The sequence below is a fragment of the Nicotiana sylvestris genome, chromosome 9, assembly GCF_000393655.2.
Source record: "Nicotiana sylvestris chromosome 9, ASM39365v2, whole genome shotgun sequence".
Taxonomy (NCBI): domain Eukaryota; kingdom Viridiplantae; phylum Streptophyta; class Magnoliopsida; order Solanales; family Solanaceae; genus Nicotiana; species Nicotiana sylvestris.
In genome coordinates, this window is record NC_091065.1 from 175,792,929 (window position 1) to 175,812,368 (window position 19,440).

General features: G+C 39.2%; 2 protein-coding genes across 2 annotated transcripts; both read left to right on the forward strand.

Annotated features, from left to right (window-relative positions):
- The first annotated feature begins 3,514 nt into the window (after positions 1-3,514).
- On the forward strand, positions 3,515-5,163 carry LOC138878630 (uncharacterized). The gene is made up of 5 exons (XM_070158322.1): positions 3,515-4,146; positions 4,276-4,315; positions 4,464-4,574; positions 4,704-4,821; positions 5,057-5,163. The coding sequence occupies exons 1-5, from the start codon at positions 3,515-3,517 to the stop codon at positions 5,161-5,163; spliced, it is 1,008 nt and encodes a 335-aa protein (XP_070014423.1).
- Positions 5,164-11,168: 6,005 nt separating this feature from the next.
- On the forward strand, positions 11,169-11,946 carry LOC138878631 (uncharacterized). The gene is made up of 2 exons (XM_070158323.1): positions 11,169-11,376; positions 11,483-11,946. The coding sequence occupies exons 1-2, from the start codon at positions 11,169-11,171 to the stop codon at positions 11,944-11,946; spliced, it is 672 nt and encodes a 223-aa protein (XP_070014424.1).
- Positions 11,947-19,440: the final 7,494 nt, after the last annotated feature.

Below are 19,440 nucleotides of genomic sequence, written 5' to 3' on the forward strand. Positions count from 1 at the left end.
TCTCGATTTAGCTTAATGATAATGTAAAGCACTTACCTCGAGAAACCCTCAACAGGAAAATTTAATTAAGAATTACTAATATCAATTGAAAATGGTCGATAAAAGCGATTAACACTTATCAACTTCAATCTCCAAAGGAAAAGACAAAAGAAAGAAAGTAGCAAATTCAATGTCGATAAGGTTTGACTTTTACACACTAAAGGTGTTTTATTAACTTATAATAACGGATATAATAAATAACTTATAACGGATAATCTTTTATGATTATTCTGATTTGGTAGCATAAAAGTTATTTATATTAACGATTCGTATAAGCTTAACGAGAGGTTGGAGGTTTGGAGACAGGATCTTGAGTCTAAATATTTCAAGTTGAGCAGGACGAAGACGGAAACCTGGAGTGTAAGTTCAGTGTTGAACCGAGGGAAGTGGGAGTGGATGTGAGGCTTGGCTCACAAGTCATCCCAAGTAGAGGCAGCTTCAAGTACCTTGTGTCGGTTATCCATGGGGAGGGGAAATCGACGACAATGTCACACACCGTATTGAGGTAGGATGGATGAAGTGGAGGTTAGCATCTAGAGTCCTGTGTGACAAGAGAGTTCCACTGATACTCAAAGGTAAGTTCTATAAAGCGGTGGTTAGACCGGCCATAGTGTATGGGCTGAGTGTTGGCCTGTTAAAAACTCACATATCCAGAAGATGAAAGTAGCAGAAATGAGGATGTTGGGGTGGATGTGCGGGCATACTAAGATGGATAAGATTAGGAATGATAATATTCAGGAGAAGGAGGGCGTGGCTCCCATTGATGACAAGATGCAGGAAACGAGACTCAGATGGTTCGGTCATGTACAGAGGAGAAGCCCAGATGCTCCGGTAAGAAGGTGTGAGCGACTGGTTGTGGAGGGCACGAGAAGAGGTAGAGGGCGGTCTAAGAAGTATTGGGGAGAGGTGATCAGGCAGGACATGGCGAGGCTTCAGATTTCTGAGGACATACCACTTGATAGGAAGATGTGGAGGTCGAGTATTAGGGTTGTAGGTTAGGAGATAGTTGAGTCTTGCCTTACTTCGTACCTTTGTGAGACTAGTCTGGTAGGGTTTTTGTCTAATATAGCTAGTGGCAATGTTGTGTCTTACTATTTTGCTTTTCAGTGCTAGACCTATTTACTAGCTATCGCTTTGGCTTTGCATCTCTCTTCTGGATTTCATGTTGTTCCTATTTTTCCTATAATTTCTATGGTGATATTGATATTGTATTCCTTTGTCTTTTTGTCTTCTTGAGCCGAGGGTCTTTCGGAAACAACCTCTCTGCTCCTTCGGGGTAGGGGTAAGGTCTGCGTACACACTACCTTTCCCATACCCCGCTAGTGGAATTTCACGGGGTTGTTATTGTTGTTGTTGATTCATATAAGCTTACCGTACGAGACTAATGAAATATGAAACCAACTCTATCACATATTATCTTTTTTTTCCTATAATATTTCGAGATATAAGAAATTAACTGAAATGAAAAAAATAAAAAATAAAAATATTGATGAATCTTTGTGGCTACAATTTTGTTTGTTACGTTGATTCTTCTCTCCAAATTGATTTTTGTGATTTGAAGGCTTAAGCAATGTATTTCTCGAGCATATGATGATGTGAACTTTCTTGGATATATTTGATCTCCATGAAAAGGAAGAACGTCTCTTAATCACTTGGACGACTTTGAAAAAGATAATATTTGATGTATTTGATCTCTTTGTGAATACCACAAACTTATAAAATTTTGCGATATCACATTGTACTTGATTACATATTTTGGTAAATTATTTTAATATTATAAGAATTCGCATTCACAATAATGAATATATGGTGCACTCTCAATTAACAAATATCAAATGGCTACAGACTATAGTACACTATTCATTAACATATATCAAGTGCAAGATGCATGATTTGTATTGTGATAAGTTATGCGTATTTTGTTTTTGATGATTTGATAAACTTCATGAGAGAATCAGATAAGGAACCTGATACAATTAGTTCTCCAATGTTCAGAGTAACCAGTCAGATGTATTGTTCAATTCTCAACGAAATCAGATAAGGGAACAAAAGAGGGAACATATATGGATCAGTTCCCCTGGTCGTCGTATAGTCAACTCTACAACTTTAAACATTCTCAAGACTTTAAGATCACAAGGTTCAAGGTTGGGATCAAGGTTGGGATATGGCTCAACTCTTCAGAGTCAAAGGAACAGCTGAGGGAACAGGTCCCTACCAGTTCCCAAGGTGACTGTACTAAGTCAACTCTCCAGTTGGAAAGTTGCTGCCTGCACATGCTACAGTACAGGAATAGTGCAACAATAAACTTTCTATGAAAAGCTTTTTACCTACCCTGCTTACATCATTGTAAGTGATGTCACACATGTATTTTTAACATCAAGTAAGGTAAAACAATCACTTTAACACTTGCAAATCAAAAGTCAATATTTTCTCAAGTGCTAGCCACAAACTCTCTCAAGAACAAAGCTGCTGCAACCTCAAGGACCAGATCCAAAGATTAAAGATATCTTAAGTCCTTAGGGTTGTTGAGTCTTTGTTATTTGTTCTTCATTTGTAATTCCTACCCAACTTACTTAGAAGCATTTCTGTAGTAGATCTTTTGTAAAATCATAAACTCCGTGTTTGTGTCTTAACTAGAGTTAGTTAAGTTGTGAAGTCTTTGTAATAGAGGTATTACAAAGTAGCTTGTAATAGGTGTGTTACAAGTTAGTAAGGGATACCAAAGTCTTTGTAATAGAGATATTACAAAGTGACTTGTAATAGGTGTATTACAAGTTAGTGAGGGATTAAGAGTTTAATTCCTGGATTGCAATAGGTTGTAATCTAAAGTTTGCTCGGTTTAGTGGAGTTGAAATCCTACTAGGGTAGGTTGTGGTTTTTAATCCCTTGAGCAAGGAATTTTCCATGTAAATATTGCGTGTTCTTTATTTACTACCAATTTTCTGTGAGAACAAATAGAGAACCTGGTTTCCTATACTATTTGGTTTTATAGTATGTTGCTTATTATAGGAACTGATAGAGAACCTGATTCTCTATACAGTTTGGTGGACTCTTAGTTTCTATCAATTGGTATCAGAGCAGTTTCTTTCTAAAAGGTTAATACCTAGAAAGTATCTACATGGCTGCTCCACCAAACTTCGAGGAAAGTCAATCAATCGACAAACCACCAAGAATTTAAAAAATAGTTCATAAAAATGGAGGCATTCCCAAGAAGGGAAGCTCTAGCAGAAACACTAAAGGATACAATTGTTGTCACAAGTCCAGAAAGTCGGGACATTTCATCAAAGATTGTCCTCTCAGCAATCAGGACCATTACAAACACAATACTGACAAAATGGTTAAGAGGAACCCCGTCACCGACAGAAAGTTCAAGAGAAGAGAGTTCGCTGATAATATTATATAGCAAGTGCCGATTGCCTGGGGATATTCCTCTAGTAAATCTGAGGGTGATGATGAACAAGCAGACACCTCCATGATGACCGTTGAAACCAAAGCTGCAAAATATGATTCCTTCTTTACATTGATGGCAAAAACATATGATGATGAAGAAGATAATGATGATGAGGTAAACTTCTTAGATGTTCAAAGAAATCTAAAGTATTATTCTCCAAAAAAACTTATGTCTTTGGAAAATATTTTAACTGATGTGTATCATAGTCTTATAAATGATAAAGATGCCTTAACTGTGGAACTGGGAGAATTAGAACAATCAAGAGAAGATCTAGTAGTTGTGGTGGTAGACTTAGAGGAAACCATTGAAAGTCTGAAGAAAGAAAAAAAGGTTTTAATTGAGGGTAATACTAACATTAAGCATGAGAGAGATGACCTATTACTGGTGGTTGTAGACCTAAAGGAAACAATTGGGGAATTTAAAATGGAAAGTAGGCCTGAAAATTCTCAAAAGGGAAAGGAAGTTGCAAGTCAGGCACACATTAAGCTTGAAAGTGAGTTAAATTCAGTGAAGTCTAGTCTGTGTGCTGAGTTTGAGAAAAATAAACAACTTCAGGAAGAACTAGGAAGAGTGAAGAGTGATCTTGAAAAATCACTTAAGTGGACCTGGTCCTCGGATGCTATCACTGCCATGTACACCAACAATGGGGAAAACAGGTAGGGAATCGAGTTCCAAAGGGAAAACATTCCCTACAACCCTCATAACAAGTACGTTATTGTACCTGACAATTGGCTTTGCACTAACTGTGGCAATATTGTGCACTTTAATGAAACCTGTAAGGACAGATTCCAATCTCAACAGAAAAACAAAGTCTTTGCTGAAAAAGTAACTCCTGCTAGGGAACCTGCTCCTTCACATAAAAAACTTATAATGCTTGCTTGGACCAAAAGAGCCCTAATTTACCCCTTTCCTCATTACAAGGGACCCAAACTCGTTTGGGTTCCTAAGTCTAACTCCTGATTTTCTTGTGCAGGGAATAGTGAAAGGGAGAAGCCTACAATGGTACATGGATAGCGGCTGCTCAAAGCATATGACTGGAAGTACAAACGATTTCCTTTCACTTAAGGCCCTGCAAGGAGAAAGTGTACCCTTCGGAAGTAGCTAAAAGGGGTACACTCTAGGAGTTGGAAGGATTGGGAAGTCACTCACTCACTCAATTGAGAACGTGTACTATATCAATGGCCTGAAGTACAGTCACTTGAGTGTTTCTCAGATATGTGACAAGGGAAATAAAGTGGAATTCTTGTCCAAGATATGCATAGTCACAAATCTTATGACTGGTGAGGTAGTACTTGTGGCCAAAAGATACAAGAATATTTACATTGCTGATTGTAAGTCTCTACATGGTGGTGATCTAACTTGCCTAAGTGTCATTGATGGTGATGCTGAGTTATGGAGAAGATGACTGCTGCATGTGAGTTTTTATTTGTTTAACAAATGCATGATCAGGTCCCTTCTCGAGAAGTATCTCTATCAACTACTCAATGGGAGAAAACTAACGCTGACTTACCCGGGAGCCTTTGGATGCAAAATATTTTGTTCTCAACAATGGTGGCAAATGGTCAGATAACAAAGAAGATAAAGATGGAGAATTTATAAATGCTCCTGGTGAAACTATAGATATTGCAAATGGAAAGACTGATTTGATGATTCAAGTCAAGCAAAGCGATTAAGGAGATGCATCAGAATCTCCAAAAGGCATAGAGCAACCTTGTCCCTCTATCACCTCGACTGAAGCTCTATGGTTGTTGATGCTGCATTAGGTACTCCTTGTGAGCACGTGATTTTTGCCCTATGTGAATTATTCCCATAAATTCAAGAAAAATAAATTTTTCCCATTATTTGCAATTTCGTAGATTGTTTGTAGCATTTTTTTAAATTGTTTGCATTTGTTTGTGCATGTTTAATTTTATTTAATTCATGAAAAAATACAAAAATACATTGCATTTACATTTAGGATTTAATTTTATGTGTTTAGATTAATTAGTAATTAGTTGTTTTATAAAATATAAAAAATCACAAAAAATAGTTCATGTTGCATTTTAACTCTTTTAATTTCGAATTTTGTAGCTTTTTCTTTTAATTTAAGACTTAATTAATCATTGTAAATATTATATTTAGTTTTAATATAATTTTGTAGGTTAATTTAATTTTTAAGAGTTAGTTTATATTTATTTTAATTTGAGAAAGAAAGAAATTGGAAAATGAAAAGAAAAGGAAAAGAAACAAAGAAATCTGATTTTTGGGCCAATTCAATTAATTTCCCCCAGGCCCAAAATCATTTTCCCCCTAAAACCCGTTCCGCCCAGGTCCAGTTCCCCCCTAAACTCGGTCCGTTGTAACTGGTTCAAAACGGCGCTGTTTGGCTCAATCATATTCCAGCCGTTGATCTTGCATGATCCAATGGCTGGGAACTCAACTCCCTTTCATATAATAGTGTCCAAACGCCCCTATACCCCTGTCAACCCCCTCAGTCTTCTCCTCACCCCCTTGTCTCTCAAAACTCTAGAGCTCGCCGTCCCTGAAAACTCCACCATATCCGCCGGTGGCGATGGCATAAACCACTCCGATCCCCTCAAAATTGATACCATATAATCCCCTTGCCCTCCTCTGTTCAAATATTCAACCCGTTTCCCTCGAATAATTACCAAACACCCGAATTTTAGATCTAAACCAGGAACCTCCAAAACCCTAATTCGCCCAAGCCCACCCAAAACCTCACCAGATCGTCCCCTTGCTCCTTCCACCCATCACATCTTGTCGATTGCCCAAGAGGCTTATCGAATTGGAGACATTTCAAATCTGAGTTGGACATGCATGTGCCTTCATAGATGATTTGAGCCGAAATGGGTATCACTTGTTTGTTCTTGATGGGAACAATCATTTGACACCCATTTTTGGGTTAAATCGGAGAAGACGATTCTAGTCAAAATGGACAGTCATTCTTTGCTAGGTATTTGTTCCTTTTTTACTTTTTTCATCTTCTCATCATCTTGCTTTTCTGGAGCCTCCTTACATTTTCAAATTTCTTCTTCTTCTTCTTCTTCTTCTTCTTCTTCTTCTTCTTCTTCTTCTTCTTCTTCTTCTTCTTCTTCTTTGTTTCTTTTGTCTTAAAAAAGGGAAAGGGGTCAGTTAGCTTTAATCTTAAGCCGTTAGAATTTTGTTTTCTTTTCCCCGTAACTAATCGTAAGTGTTAATCAGTTAAGTTTGGGGCTAACTATTACATTTGCCTCTAAAATCAGTAGTTCTCCATTTAGGGTTTAGTTTAATTATTTAACCTATATTTAATGAATTTTGCTCCAAAATCAGCATGTTAGTGAATCATGTTGTTTTGAATTCCCTGTTAAGATGATTGTTAATTGTTTCAGAGTTTAAATCTCAAATAGGAGCGAAATGGTGGATTACTTTCAGCAGGCCCTGGAGCCCACTTACTACGGTCATCTAGTATCGGCCATAGGCAAGTCCTTCAATGAGGTAGTGAAGAGGGGTGGCATAGTGGAAGAAGGGCTTAAATCAAACAAAATCCTGAGTTACTCGGCTATTAAGGCAACTACCCAAGCCATTCAAAATGGTACTGGGGGAGTAATCGGAAAGAAGAATAAACAAGATGTGGCAACAATTGATTCAGGATCATGGTTTGGACCCAGGGGCCCATCACACCATTATACTCAGCCTCGACCCTACCACCAAACCCACACCCAAACCCCATATAATCCACTCCAACACTACTTCCCATCACTAGACCCTCATATTTCTGCCCACCATGCCCAAACATACACTCAACCTCCTACCTACGCACAATGGCGTGCACCAGCCCTAGAAAACACCTACCTAACTCCAAAAATGCTCACGCACCCCCACGACTCTACCGAAACCCTACCGTCCCAGGTTTCTGGCCTAATCAAGCATTTAAAAATGAGAGGTTGTAGCGGAAGAAAACCTTCACCCCATTGGGGAAGTCCTATACTAATTTGTTCCACAGATTGAGGCAATTGGATATGCTGAGGCCAATTGAGTCAAAATTGCCAAATCCTCCTCCAAAGAATCTTGATTACTTTGTAAGCTATGAATATTGTTCTGGTACTCCGAGGCATGATACAAAGAAGTGCTGGCACTTGAAAAATGCCATCCAAGAGCTCATTGATACAAACCGGATTGAAGTCCAAACTCCACAGGCACCCAACATCACCCATAAGGGAAGGGAACCCAAGAAACCTTCACAGACCGTTATGATGATTCGGTCCAGTGAGGTCAAGCCAGTTAAAAAACCAGCAGTTGAGGGATCAGTGAACAAGTTGAGTGGGAAAAACGGTGAACCATCTGCGATAGTCAAGAAGGGATCCCCAAGTGATGTTGCAGCAAAACAAGAAAAGTCAAAAGTGGTTGTTCCAAGAGTGGCAAACAAGCCTATCATAATTGTAGAGGGTGCCCACACGGGTCCTGTCATCATTAAGTCTGTAACCTAGTTGCCGATAGTTAATAGCAAGGTTATCCCGTGGAACTATGAACGGGTGATAATGACCTACAAGGGAAAGGAAGTGAAAGAAGAAGTTAATGAGGCCCATGGGTTAACTTGTTCGGGGAGATGCTTTGCTCCAGAAGAGTTAAGGACCTCCAAAGATAACCTAGTTCTAGTGAAGAAAGCGGTAACTAAAGAAGACGCGGAGGAGTTTCTGAGAAAAATGAAGGTACAAGACTATTCCATTGTGGAGCAGTTGAGAAAGACGCCTACTCAGATTTCACTGTTGTCATTGTTAATCCACTCAGACGAGCATTGTCGGGCCTTGATGAAAATTCTGAACGAGGCTCATGTTTCCAACAAAATTTCAGTAAACCATCTGGAAAGGATTACCAACAAAATATTTGAGGTGAACAGGGTCACTTTCTCTGATGATGAGTTGCCTATGGAAGGTATTGAACACAATAGAGCTCTCTATCTTATAGTAAAATGTGAAGATTCTGTGGTTACCAGGGTATTAGTTGACAATGGTTCTAGTGCAAACATCTTCCCTCTCCCCACTCTGAATAAGTTAAAAGTGGATGATGAGAGGATCCATAAGAACAACATCTGCGTTCGGGGATTTGACGGGGGAGGGTTGGTGATATAGTACTTGGGTTGACAATAGGACCAGTAGAATTCACCATGGAGTTCTAGGTGTTGGACGTGGCCGTCTCCTATAATTTGCTGTTAGGTCGCCCGTGGATTCATGCTGCTAAAGCAGTCCCGTCCACTCTACATCAGATGGTCAAGTTTGAGTGGGATAAGCAGGAGATCGTCGTGCATGGAGAAGATAATTTATGTGCTCACAGTGATGCCTCTGTCCCGTTCATTGAGGTTGAAGATGACAAAGGGCCCTGGGTCTATCAGGTCTTTGAAACAATGCCGGTCAAGAAAGTTCCAGAAGGAAAATGTGTTCCAACTACAAAGATAACCTCTACATCAGTCATGGTGGCCTTTGAAATGTTGAAAAATGGCTTTGTGTCTGGTAAGGGTCTGGGTGCATCTCTATAGGGTATCATACAGCCGGTGTCCCTCCCTAAAAACATGGGTACATTTGGTATAGGATTAAAACCCACAGCCGCATATGTGAAAAGGGCCAAAAAGTTAAAACATAGGGCATGGGCACTTCCAAAGCCTATCCCACGTCTCTCCAGGTCGTTTGTCAAGCCTGGTGCCAGGAAACGCCCAGTAACAACAGTTCCAAGTTCTGTGGTTGACATTGATGAAAAGTTAATTGAAAGGTTCGAGAGGTTGTTCGACGATGTGAATATGGTGGAAGTCGGAGAAGGTTCTAGCAAAGCAGATGTGTAGTTTGTCGGGCCGAATGCAAAGCTTAACAATTGGGAGGCTACTCCTCTCCCTACTCGGAAGGAGTTTTGGTAGTTTGCTTTGATTTCCTTTCAGTTTATCTGGATTATTCCAGGGTTGTAATTCAATTTTATGTTCCATCCGTTTGGATGTATAAACCCTGTTATCTTTTATTTTCAATGAAATTCAATTTCCCTTTTCCATCATTCGTGATAGTTTTATTTTTGTTTTTTCTTTTCTTCCCTGTACAATTCTTTTTATGCTGGTTTCAATGACATGACATGCATGAGGAATATTCGGCCCAGTCTTAAAAGTCAATCTAATTCTAAAATAATAATTCAAGAAATAGAGTGTGATGATGAATCAGAATATGATGAGGATGAGGCTTTTGAAGAAATTAGTAAGGAATTAAATTATTTTGAAGAAAAACCCAAGCCTAACCTGAATGATACGGAAGCAGTCAATTTAGGAGACCCAGATAATGTCAGAGAAACTAAGATAAATGTCCATCTTGAGCCGCAAATCAGGGAGGAGATAATAAAAGCACTGTTTGAATATAAAGATATTTTTGCATGGCCATATGACGACATGCCGGGTCTAAGCACTGATTTGGTGGTTCACAAATTGCCCACTGACCCAGCATTCCCTCCCGTCAAGCAAAAGTTGATAAAGTTCAAAACTGACATGAGTGTGAAGATTAAGGAAGAAATCACCAAGCAGTTGGACGCAAAGGTCATTCGGGTCACACGATATTCCACTTGGTTAGGTAATGTTGTGCTAGTGCCGAAGAAGGATGGCAAGACCAGAATGTATATTGATTACCGCGATCTCAACAAAGCAAGTCCAAAGGATAATTTTCCTTTGCCAAACATCCACATTTTGATTGATAATTGTGCTAAGCATGCGGTTGGATCTTTTATGGACTGCTATGCAGGGTATCATCAGATTTTAATGGATGAGGAAGATGTGGAAAAGATGGCATTCATCACACCGTGGGGAACTTATTGCTACCGGGTAATGCCATTTGGTTTGAAAAATGCTGGGGAAACCTACATGAGGGTAATGACTACGGTGTTCCACGACATAATACTCAAGGATATTAAGGTTTACGTGGATGACATGATCATAAAGTCCAGGAAGTAGTCAGACCATGTTAGAGATTTGAGAAAGTTTTTCCAGAGGCTCCTTAGGTACAATCTTAAGCTCAATCCTGCAAAGTACGCATTTGGCGTTCCATCGAAGAAATTGTTGGGATTCATAGTTAGCCGACGGGGCATTGAATTGGATTCGTCAAAGATCAAAGCTATCCAGGAATTGCCACCGCCAAGGAACAAGACCGAAGTGATGAGTCTAGTGGGGAGGATGAACTACATCAACAGGTTTATTGCTCAGCTCACGACAACTTGTGAGCATATCTTTAAGTTGCTGAAAAAGGATGTTGCGGTCAAGTGGACTGATGAGTGTCAGGAAGCATTTAATAAGATAAAAGGGTACTTGTCAAACCTACTTGTATTGGTCCCACCAGAATCGGGAAGGCCTTTGATTCTATATTTGACGGTTTTGGACAATTCATTTGGTTGTGTGTTGGGTCAGCATGACATCACTGGCAGGAAAGAGCAAGCCATTTACTGTCTCAGCAAGAAGTTCACATCTTATGAGGTTAAGTACACTCACCTTGAAAGGACATGTTGCGCCCTAACTTGGGTAGCACAGAAGTTGAAGCATTATTTGTCATCTTACACTACTTACCTCATTTCTTGCCTGGATCCATTAAAGTATATATTTCAGAAGCCTATGCCCACAGGGAGACTTGCGAAGTGGCAGATTTTGCTCACGGAGTTTGACATTATCTATGTGACTTGGACTGCGATGAAAGCCCAAGCATTAGCCGATCATTTGGCCGAGATCCCGATTGATGAAGAATATGAACCGTTGAGAACTTATTTTCCTGATAAAGAGGTGATGCATATTGACGAGCTGAGGCAGACTGAAAAACCAGGTTGGAAACTTTTCTTTGATGGGGCTGCAAACATGAAAGGAGTCGGAATAGGGGCTGTGCTTATTTCTGAAACAGGGCGTCACTACCATGTTAGGCTCAGCTTCGTTTCTATTGTACCAACAACATGGCTGAGTACGAGTCATGCATTTTGGGTTTGAGGTTAGATGTAGACATGGGTTTCCAGGAAGTCTTGGTCTTGGGAGACTCGGACCTTCTGGTGCACCAGATTCAGAGAGAATTGAAACACGGGATTTAAAGCTCATACCGTACCAACAATGTTTGCATGATCTTTGTCAACGGTTTCGATCAATAGAGTTCAGGCATATTCCAAGGATCCATAATGAGTTTGCCAATGCTTTAGCTACCTTGGCGTCAATGTTGCACCATCCAGACAAAGCTTATGTCGACCCTCTGCATATTCAAGTCCGCGATCAGCATGCTTACTGTAACATGGTGGAAGAAGAACTTGATGTTGAGCCGTGGCATGACATCAGGGAGTATATCAGAATGGGGGTGTATCCGGTGCAAGCCACGGGGGATCAAAAGAGAATAATTCGACGGTTGGCAAGTCGATTTTTCTTCAGTGGAGGAGTTTTGTACAAAACAACTCCAGATCTCGGATTGCTAAGATGCAGAGATGCTAGATAGGCCACGACTATCATGACCGAAGTACATTCCGAAGTCTGCGGACCATATATGAGTGGGTATGTTCTGGCGAAAAAAATTCTCCGAGCGGGTTATTATTAGCTCACCATGGAGCGAGATTGTATCAGTTTGGTGCGCAAGTGTCATCAATGCCAAGTGCACGGAGATTTGATTCATTCTCTGCCATTTGAATTGCACATAATGTCCGCACCATGGCTCTTTGTTACTTGGGGCATGGATGTCATTGGACCAATTAAGTCAGCAGTATCCAATGGGCACATATTCATCCTGGTGGCCATTGATTATTTCACCAAATGGGTTGAAGCTAAAACTTTCAAGTCTGTGACCAAGAAAGCAGTGGTTGATTTTGTTCACTCAAATATCATTTGTCGGTTTGGGATCCCAAAGGTAATCATCACAGATAATGGTGCTAATCTCAATAGTCATTTGATGAAAGAGGTATGTCAACAGTTTAAGATTACGCATTGCAATTCTACCACATACCGCCCCAAGGCGAATAGAGCAGTCGAGACAGCCAACAAGAACATAAAGAAGATACTTCAGAAAATGGTGGAAGGTTCCAGGCAATGGCATGCAAAGTTGCCTTTGCGTTGTTGGGTTATCGCACTACTGTTCACACTTCAGTAGGTGCGACTCCTTATTTGTTGGTATAAGGCACAGAAGCAGTGATACCCGTGCAAGTTGAAATCCCATCCCTCTGGATTGTTGTTGAAGCCGAAATTGATGATGATGAATGGGTCAAAACCGTCTGGAGCAATTGAGTTTGATTGATGAGAAACGATTGGTAGCAGTGTGTCATTGCCAGTTGTATCAAAAGAGAATGGTAAGAGTGTATAACAAGAAGGTGCATCCTTGGAAATTTGAAGTGGGTCAGCAAGTATTGAAACGCATCCTTCCACATCAGGCTGAAGCAAAAGGCAAGTTTGCCCCAAATTGGCAGGGGTCGTTCATCGTAACGAGAGTGTTTTCCAACGATGCTTTGTATTTAACAGATATAGAAGGCAAATGTGTAGATATGGCTATCAGTTCTGATCCAGTCAAAAGATATTATGTATGATCTCTTTGGTTTAAATTGTCGTTGTTTGTACTTGGCATGTTTTGAAGATTGGAATGACGAAAGCATTTTGTTCTGCTATCTAAACACTTTATTCTTTGTTACTCCTTTGAGCCTCATTTATTTCCTTTCGTACCCCTCTTTTGGAATCAGTAACAAAATTCAGAAACACGAACGCACAAGATAAGTAAAGGAAAAGCGAGAAAAAGATAGGAGAAAAAGAGAAAGAAGAGAATGAAAAAGAAAAAAAAAAGAAAAAAAAAAGAAAAAAGAAAAAAAAGAAGAAAAGAAAGAAAGAAAAGAAAGAGAAAAATCACAACAACAAAGTAATCGTATCACATGAACTACGTTCGACCTGATTCCTTTAAAGGATACGTAGACATCCTCACTATTCGGTCCCATCAAAATAAAAATTCAAAAGTCCCCAAGCAAAGAAACTGGGGCAGAAGTTGTGGTTGTTGTAAGAAATTTGATTTCGAAAGTTGTAATTTTGAACCCTTTCAAATTGTTTTGAGCCTTTTTGATATCCTTTCTTTCTAACCCTATCCAAAAGCTCACATTATGGTCCAAAGAAAGACCTTCCAATCAGTCTTCGAAAGATGCCAAGTCTAGAAAGTAGAGGTGATTCATATCAGGGGAAACACTTCGATCTAAGCAGGAAAAATGAAAATGAGAGAGTCTTATTGGTGAAAACCTTCACAGGCACCGTAAGGCGATGGAAGCTGAGAGAATTTAAAATGAGAGAGTCTTATTGGTGAAAACCCTTACGGGCACCGTAAGGGGATAGTGAGTTGAGAGATGAACAAATGAGAGAGGTTTGTTGGTAAAAACCCCTCAGGGCACCGTACGCCGAACATGGTCAGTGATTTGGTGAAGAAATTGGGTTTTGAAGAGCTCGGGGCACAAAGTACGACAACTGAAAGTTGATTGGTCGGATAGACTAGGCTGATTAATCCGAAATGTATGTCATGATCATTGGTACCAGTTGCTCCACTCATATAAGTCTCTTTTCTTTTTCCCTTTCAAACAATCATCCAGTTTTGGATTTTTCTTCCTTATTCCTAACTCTCAAAGTCATTGCATTTCATTTCTTTTGGGTTTATTTCTCTAAGATGTTTCTAATGTCAGTTTGTTTAAGCAAATAAGAAAGGATTTCAAAGCTCACTACCAACTTTCAAATTGCACAAAACAAAATGCGGCTAGAACATGCCAGAGGTAGTATGATGTAAAGTAGGACATAAAGTGTTAGTGAAAGTTCCGTCGGTGGATTGGTTTAGTAATTTCGTGGGAGATGAAGAGGTTCAGATAGAAGGGTCAGAAATGTAAACAACGGTTCGGGTACAGGGCACTCGGGTCATCCAGGGTCCTGCGGTTGAGGATCAGTCAGAAAGTCAAACAATTCTTGACCAGTTCAAGGCAGCCACCCAAAGTAAAACACGGCAAAAGAAGATCCACCTTCAACAAGAATGCCATAAACTAACCACCACATTTTTAAAACTGACAAGATTTTTCTTTGATTTGAAACAGGGGCAGAAAATTTTATTTGTTTCATAGAAACCCTCCGCAAGGGAAAGCAAGTACCGGACAAGTTTGACCGTAAATTCTCAGGACCCTCCTGGATAATGGGACTTAGTTAAAAATCAAAACATTCATGAGAAACAAGATCTAGCATAAGCTCTACCTTGAAGAAATATCAGTTGGCTTTGAAGTTTTTATTCTTAGGATGAGATTCAATTTGAAAATTTTCAGGACCCTCATGGATAATGAGATGTAGTTTTAAGACTTTCTTAGATAACAAGATTTAGCGGAAGTCATACCTTAGCTTTAAAAATTGTCATTTAATTAGGAGTTTTCAGGACCATCTTGGATAATGGGATTAATTTAAAGTTCTCAGGACCCTCCTGGATAATGGGACCTAGTTAAATTTTAAGACCTTCATAGATAAGAAGACTTAGCGTAAGTTTTACCTTTAGGAAATAGAATTTAGCTTTGAAGTTGTCACTCTTAGGATGAGATTCAATTTTAAATTTTCAGGACCCTCATGGATAATAGGATTTAGCTTTTAAATTCTTAGAGATTTCGGGTACCATTATTCGATTAACACTTACAGATGTTCCCGATATCAAACTGGGGCAGAAAAATTTCTTTTGTTTTGTCTGTTGTTGTAATCAGGTTCAAAGGCAGCAGTGTTCAAAGGAAGACAGTAATCAGGAGCCCACCTGGAGAACAAAGGGAAGACATCAGTGTTCAAAGGAAGATAGCAATCAGGAGCCCACCTGGAGAACGAAGGGAAGCAACAAGGTTCAAAGGAAAACAACAATCAGGAGCCCACCTGAAGAACAAAGGGAAGCAGCAAGGTTCAAAGGAGTTTAGCAATCAGGAGCCCACCTGAAGAATGAAGGGAAAGTAGTAAGGTTCAAAGGAGTTCAACAATCAAGAGCCCACCTGAAGAACAGAGGGAAGCAATAATATTCAAAGGAAGTTCAACAATCAGGAGCCCACCTGAAGAACAAAGGGAAGCAGTTCAAGTTTCGAGGAAAAGCAGCGCAAGTGTCGGTAATCAGGAGCCCACCTGGAGAACGAAGGGAAACAGTAATACTCAAAGGAAGTTCAGCAATCAGGAGCCCACCTGAAGAACAAAGGGAAGCAGTTCAAGTTTTGAGGAAAAGCAACGCAAGTGTCGGTAATCAAGAGCCCATCTGGAGAACGAAGGGAAACAACAATGTTCAAAGGAAGTGGGGCAATCAGGAGCCCACCTGGAGAACAAGGCAAGTTTTGGAGGAAAGGAAGAGAATCAAATGTTGGAAATCAAGAGAACAAAGGGAAGGCAACAATGGTCAAAGGAAGACGTTTCAAGTTCAGCAATCAGGCGCCCACCTGGAGAAAAGGGAAAGCATCTTAGATTACAATTCAAGTCAGCAACAAAGGAATTTCACCTGGAGAGTACGAGTCAACAGAGCAACAGGAACTGCAAGATCAAATTTGAAGATATAGATAGGATTCTTGTAATTCATAGATCATAGGTTTAGTCTAGCTTCTTTCATTTTGTCTTGGTGTAATAAGGAGTTCAGTAAGCAGTAACAGTAGTAGCAACAGTGAAATCACAGCTTCCTGGTAGTCCCAGCTACCGAAACTTCCCGAACTACACCGACCTGATTCCTTTATAGCCAAGGATATGTAGGCAACCTCGGAAGCAGGGTGCGGTCAAATCTTTCAAAAATGCTTCCCACTGAGTATTCAAACGAGCAAAAATCGCTCGTATCCGCTCACTTTATCTTTGCACGAAAACTCTTCGTGTTTCCGAGCAAAGAGGGGCAGCTGTGAGAATGTGACTTTTGCCCTATGTGAATTATTCCCATAAATTAAAGAAAAATAAAATTTTCCCATTATTTGCAATTTCGTAGATTGTTTGTAGCATTTTGTTAATTGTTTGTATTTGTCTGTGCATGTTTAATTTTATTTAATTCATAAAAAAATACAAAAATACATTGCATTTGCATTTAGGATTTAATTTTATGTTGTTAGATTAATTAGTAATTAGTTGTTTTATAAAATATGAAAAATCACAAAAAATAGTTCATGTTGCATTTTAACTCTCTTAATCTCGAATTTTGTAGCTTTTTCTTTTAATTTAGGACTTAATTAATCATTGTAAATATTATGTTGAGTTTTAATATAATTTGGTTGGTTAATTTAATTTTTAAGAGTTAGTTTAGATTTATTTTAATTTGAGAAATAAATAAATTGGAAAATGAAAAAAAAAAGGAAAAGAAACAAAGAAATCTGATTTTTGGGCCAATTCAATTAATTTCCCCCAGGCCCAAAATTATTTTTTCCCTGAAACACGTTCCACCCAGGTCCAGTTCTCCCCTAAACCCGGTTAGTTGTAACTAGTTCAAAACGGTGCCGTTTGGCTCAATCATATTCCAGCCGTTGATCTTGCAAGATCCAACGGCTGGGAACTCAACTTCCTTTCATATAATAGTGTCCAAACGCCCCCATACCCCTGTCAACCCCCTCAGTCTTCTCCTCACCCCCTTGTCTCTCAAAACCCTAGAGCTCGCCGCCCCTGAAACCTCCACCATATTCGCCGGCGGCGATGGCATAAACCACTACGATCCCCTCCAAATTGATACCATATAATCCCCTTGCCCCCTCTATGAAATCTTCAACCCATTTCCCTCGAATCATTACCAAACACCCCGAATTTTAGATCTAAACCGGGAACCTCCAAAACCCTAATTCGCCCTAACCCACCCAAAACCTCACCAGATCGTCCCCTTGCTCCTTCCACCCATCACATCTTGTCGATTGCCCAAGAGGCTTATCGAATTGGATCCATTTCAAATCTGGGTTTTACATGCATGTGCCTTCATAGATGATTTGAGCCGAAATGGGTATCACTTATTTGTTCTCGATGGGAACAATCATTTGACACCCATTTTTGGGTTAAATCGGAGAAGACGATTCCAGTCGGAATGGACAGTCATTCTTTGCTAGGTATTTGTTCATTTTTTACTTTTTTCATCTTCTCATCATCTTGCTTTTCTCGAGCCTCTTACATTTTCAAATTTCTTCTTCTTCTTCTGTTTCTTTTGTCTTAAAAAAGGGAAAGGGGTCAGTTAACTTTAATCTTAAGCCGTTAGAATTTTGTTTTATTTTCCCCATAACTAATCGTCAGTGCTAATCAGTTAAGTTTAGGGCTAACTATTGCATTTGCCTCTATAATCAGTAGTTCTCCATTTAGGGTTTAGTTTAATTGTTTAACCTTTGTTTAATGAATTTTGCTCCAAAATCAGCATGTTAGTGAATCATGTTGTTTTGAATTCCCTGTTAAGATGATTGTTAATTGTTTCAAAGTTTAAATCTCAAATAGGTTCATTGATTCTTGCTAAAAGTGGTACGCTCTAGGAGTTGGAAGGATTGGGAAGTCACTCACTCACTCCATTGAGAACGTGTACTATATCAATGGCGTGAAATACAGTCTCTTGAGTGTTTCTCAGATATGTGACAAGGGAAATAAAGTGGAATTCTTGTCCAAGATATGCACAGTCACAAATTTTATGACTGGTGAGGTAGTACTTGTGGCCAAAAGATACAAGAATATTTATGTTGCTGATTGTACGTCTCTACATGGTGGTGATCTAACTTGCCTAAGTGTCATTGATGATGATGCTGAGTTTTGGAGAAGATGACTGGGGCATGTGAGTTTTTATTTGTTTAACAAATGCATGATCAGGTCCCTTCTCGAGGAGTCTCTCTATCAATTGCGCAATGGGAGAAAACTAACATTGACTTACCCGGGATCCTTTGGATGCAAAATGTTTTGTTCTCAACAATGGTGGCAAATGATTAGATAACAAAGAAGATAAATATGGAGAATTTACAAATGTTCCTGGTGAAACTATAGATATTGCAAATGGAAAGACTGATTTGATGATTCAAGTCAATCAAAGCGATTAAGGAGATGCAGCAGAATCTCCAAAAGGCATAGAGGAACCTTGTCCCTCTATCAGCTCGACTGAAGCTCTATGGTTGTTGATGTTGCATTAGGTACTCCTTGTGAGCACGTGATTTTTCCCCTATGTGAATTATTCCCATAAATTCAACAAAAATAAAATTTTCCCATTATTTGCAATTTCTTAGATTGTTTGTAGCATTTTTTTAATTGTTTGCATTTGTCTGTGCATGTTTAATTTTATTTAATTCATGAAAAAATACAAAAATATATTGCATTTTCATTTAGGATTTAATTTTATGTTTTTAGATTAATTAGTAATTAGTTGTTTTATAAAATATAAAAAATCACAAAAATAGTTCATGTTGCATTTTAACTCTTTTAATTTCGAATTTTGTAGCTTTTCTTTTAATTTAAGACTTAATTAATCATTGTAAATATTATATTGAGTTTTAATATAATTTGGTAGGTTAATTTAATTTTTAAGAGTTAGTTTAGATTTATTTTAATTTGAGAAAGAAAGAAATTGGAAAATGAAACGAAAAGGAAAGGAAACAAAGAAATCTAATTTTTGGGCCAATTCAATTAATTTCCCCCAGGTCCAAAATCATTTTCCCTTGAAACCCGTTCCGCCCAGGTCTAGTTCCCCCCTAAACTCGGTCCGTTGTAACTGGTTCAAAACGGCGCCGTTTGGCTCAATCATATTCCAGCCGTTGATCTTGCATGATCCAACGACTGGGAACTCAACTCCCTTTCATATAATAGTGTCCAAACGCCCCCATACCCCTATCAACCCCCTCAGTCTTCTCCTCACCCCCTTGTCTCTCAAAACCCAAGAGCTCGCCGTCCCTGAAACCTCCACCATATCCGCCAGCGTCGATGGCATAAACCACTCTAATCCCCTCAAAATTGATACCATATAATCCCCTTGCCCTCATCTGTTCAAATCTTCAACCCGTTTCCC

Coding starts and splice junctions, on each gene's coding strand:
- LOC138878630 (XM_070158322.1), top strand. CDS start 3,515: ATGACCGTTGAAACCAAAGCTGCAAAATATGATTCCTTCTTTACATTG. Junction 4,147..4,275: donor ACCAACAATGGGGAAAACAG/GTAGGGAATCGA, acceptor CTGTAAGGACAG/ATTCCAATCTCAACAGAAAA. Junction 4,575..4,703: donor AGGCCCTGCAAGGAGAAAGT/GTACCCTTCGGA, acceptor AGTGTTTCTCAG/ATATGTGACAAGGGAAATAA.
- LOC138878631 (XM_070158323.1), top strand. CDS start 11,169: ATGAAAGCCCAAGCATTAGCCGATCATTTGGCCGAGATCCCGATTGAT. Junction 11,377..11,482: donor GCTTATTTCTGAAACAGGGC/GTCACTACCATG, acceptor ATGGGTTTCCAG/GAAGTCTTGGTCTTGGGAGA.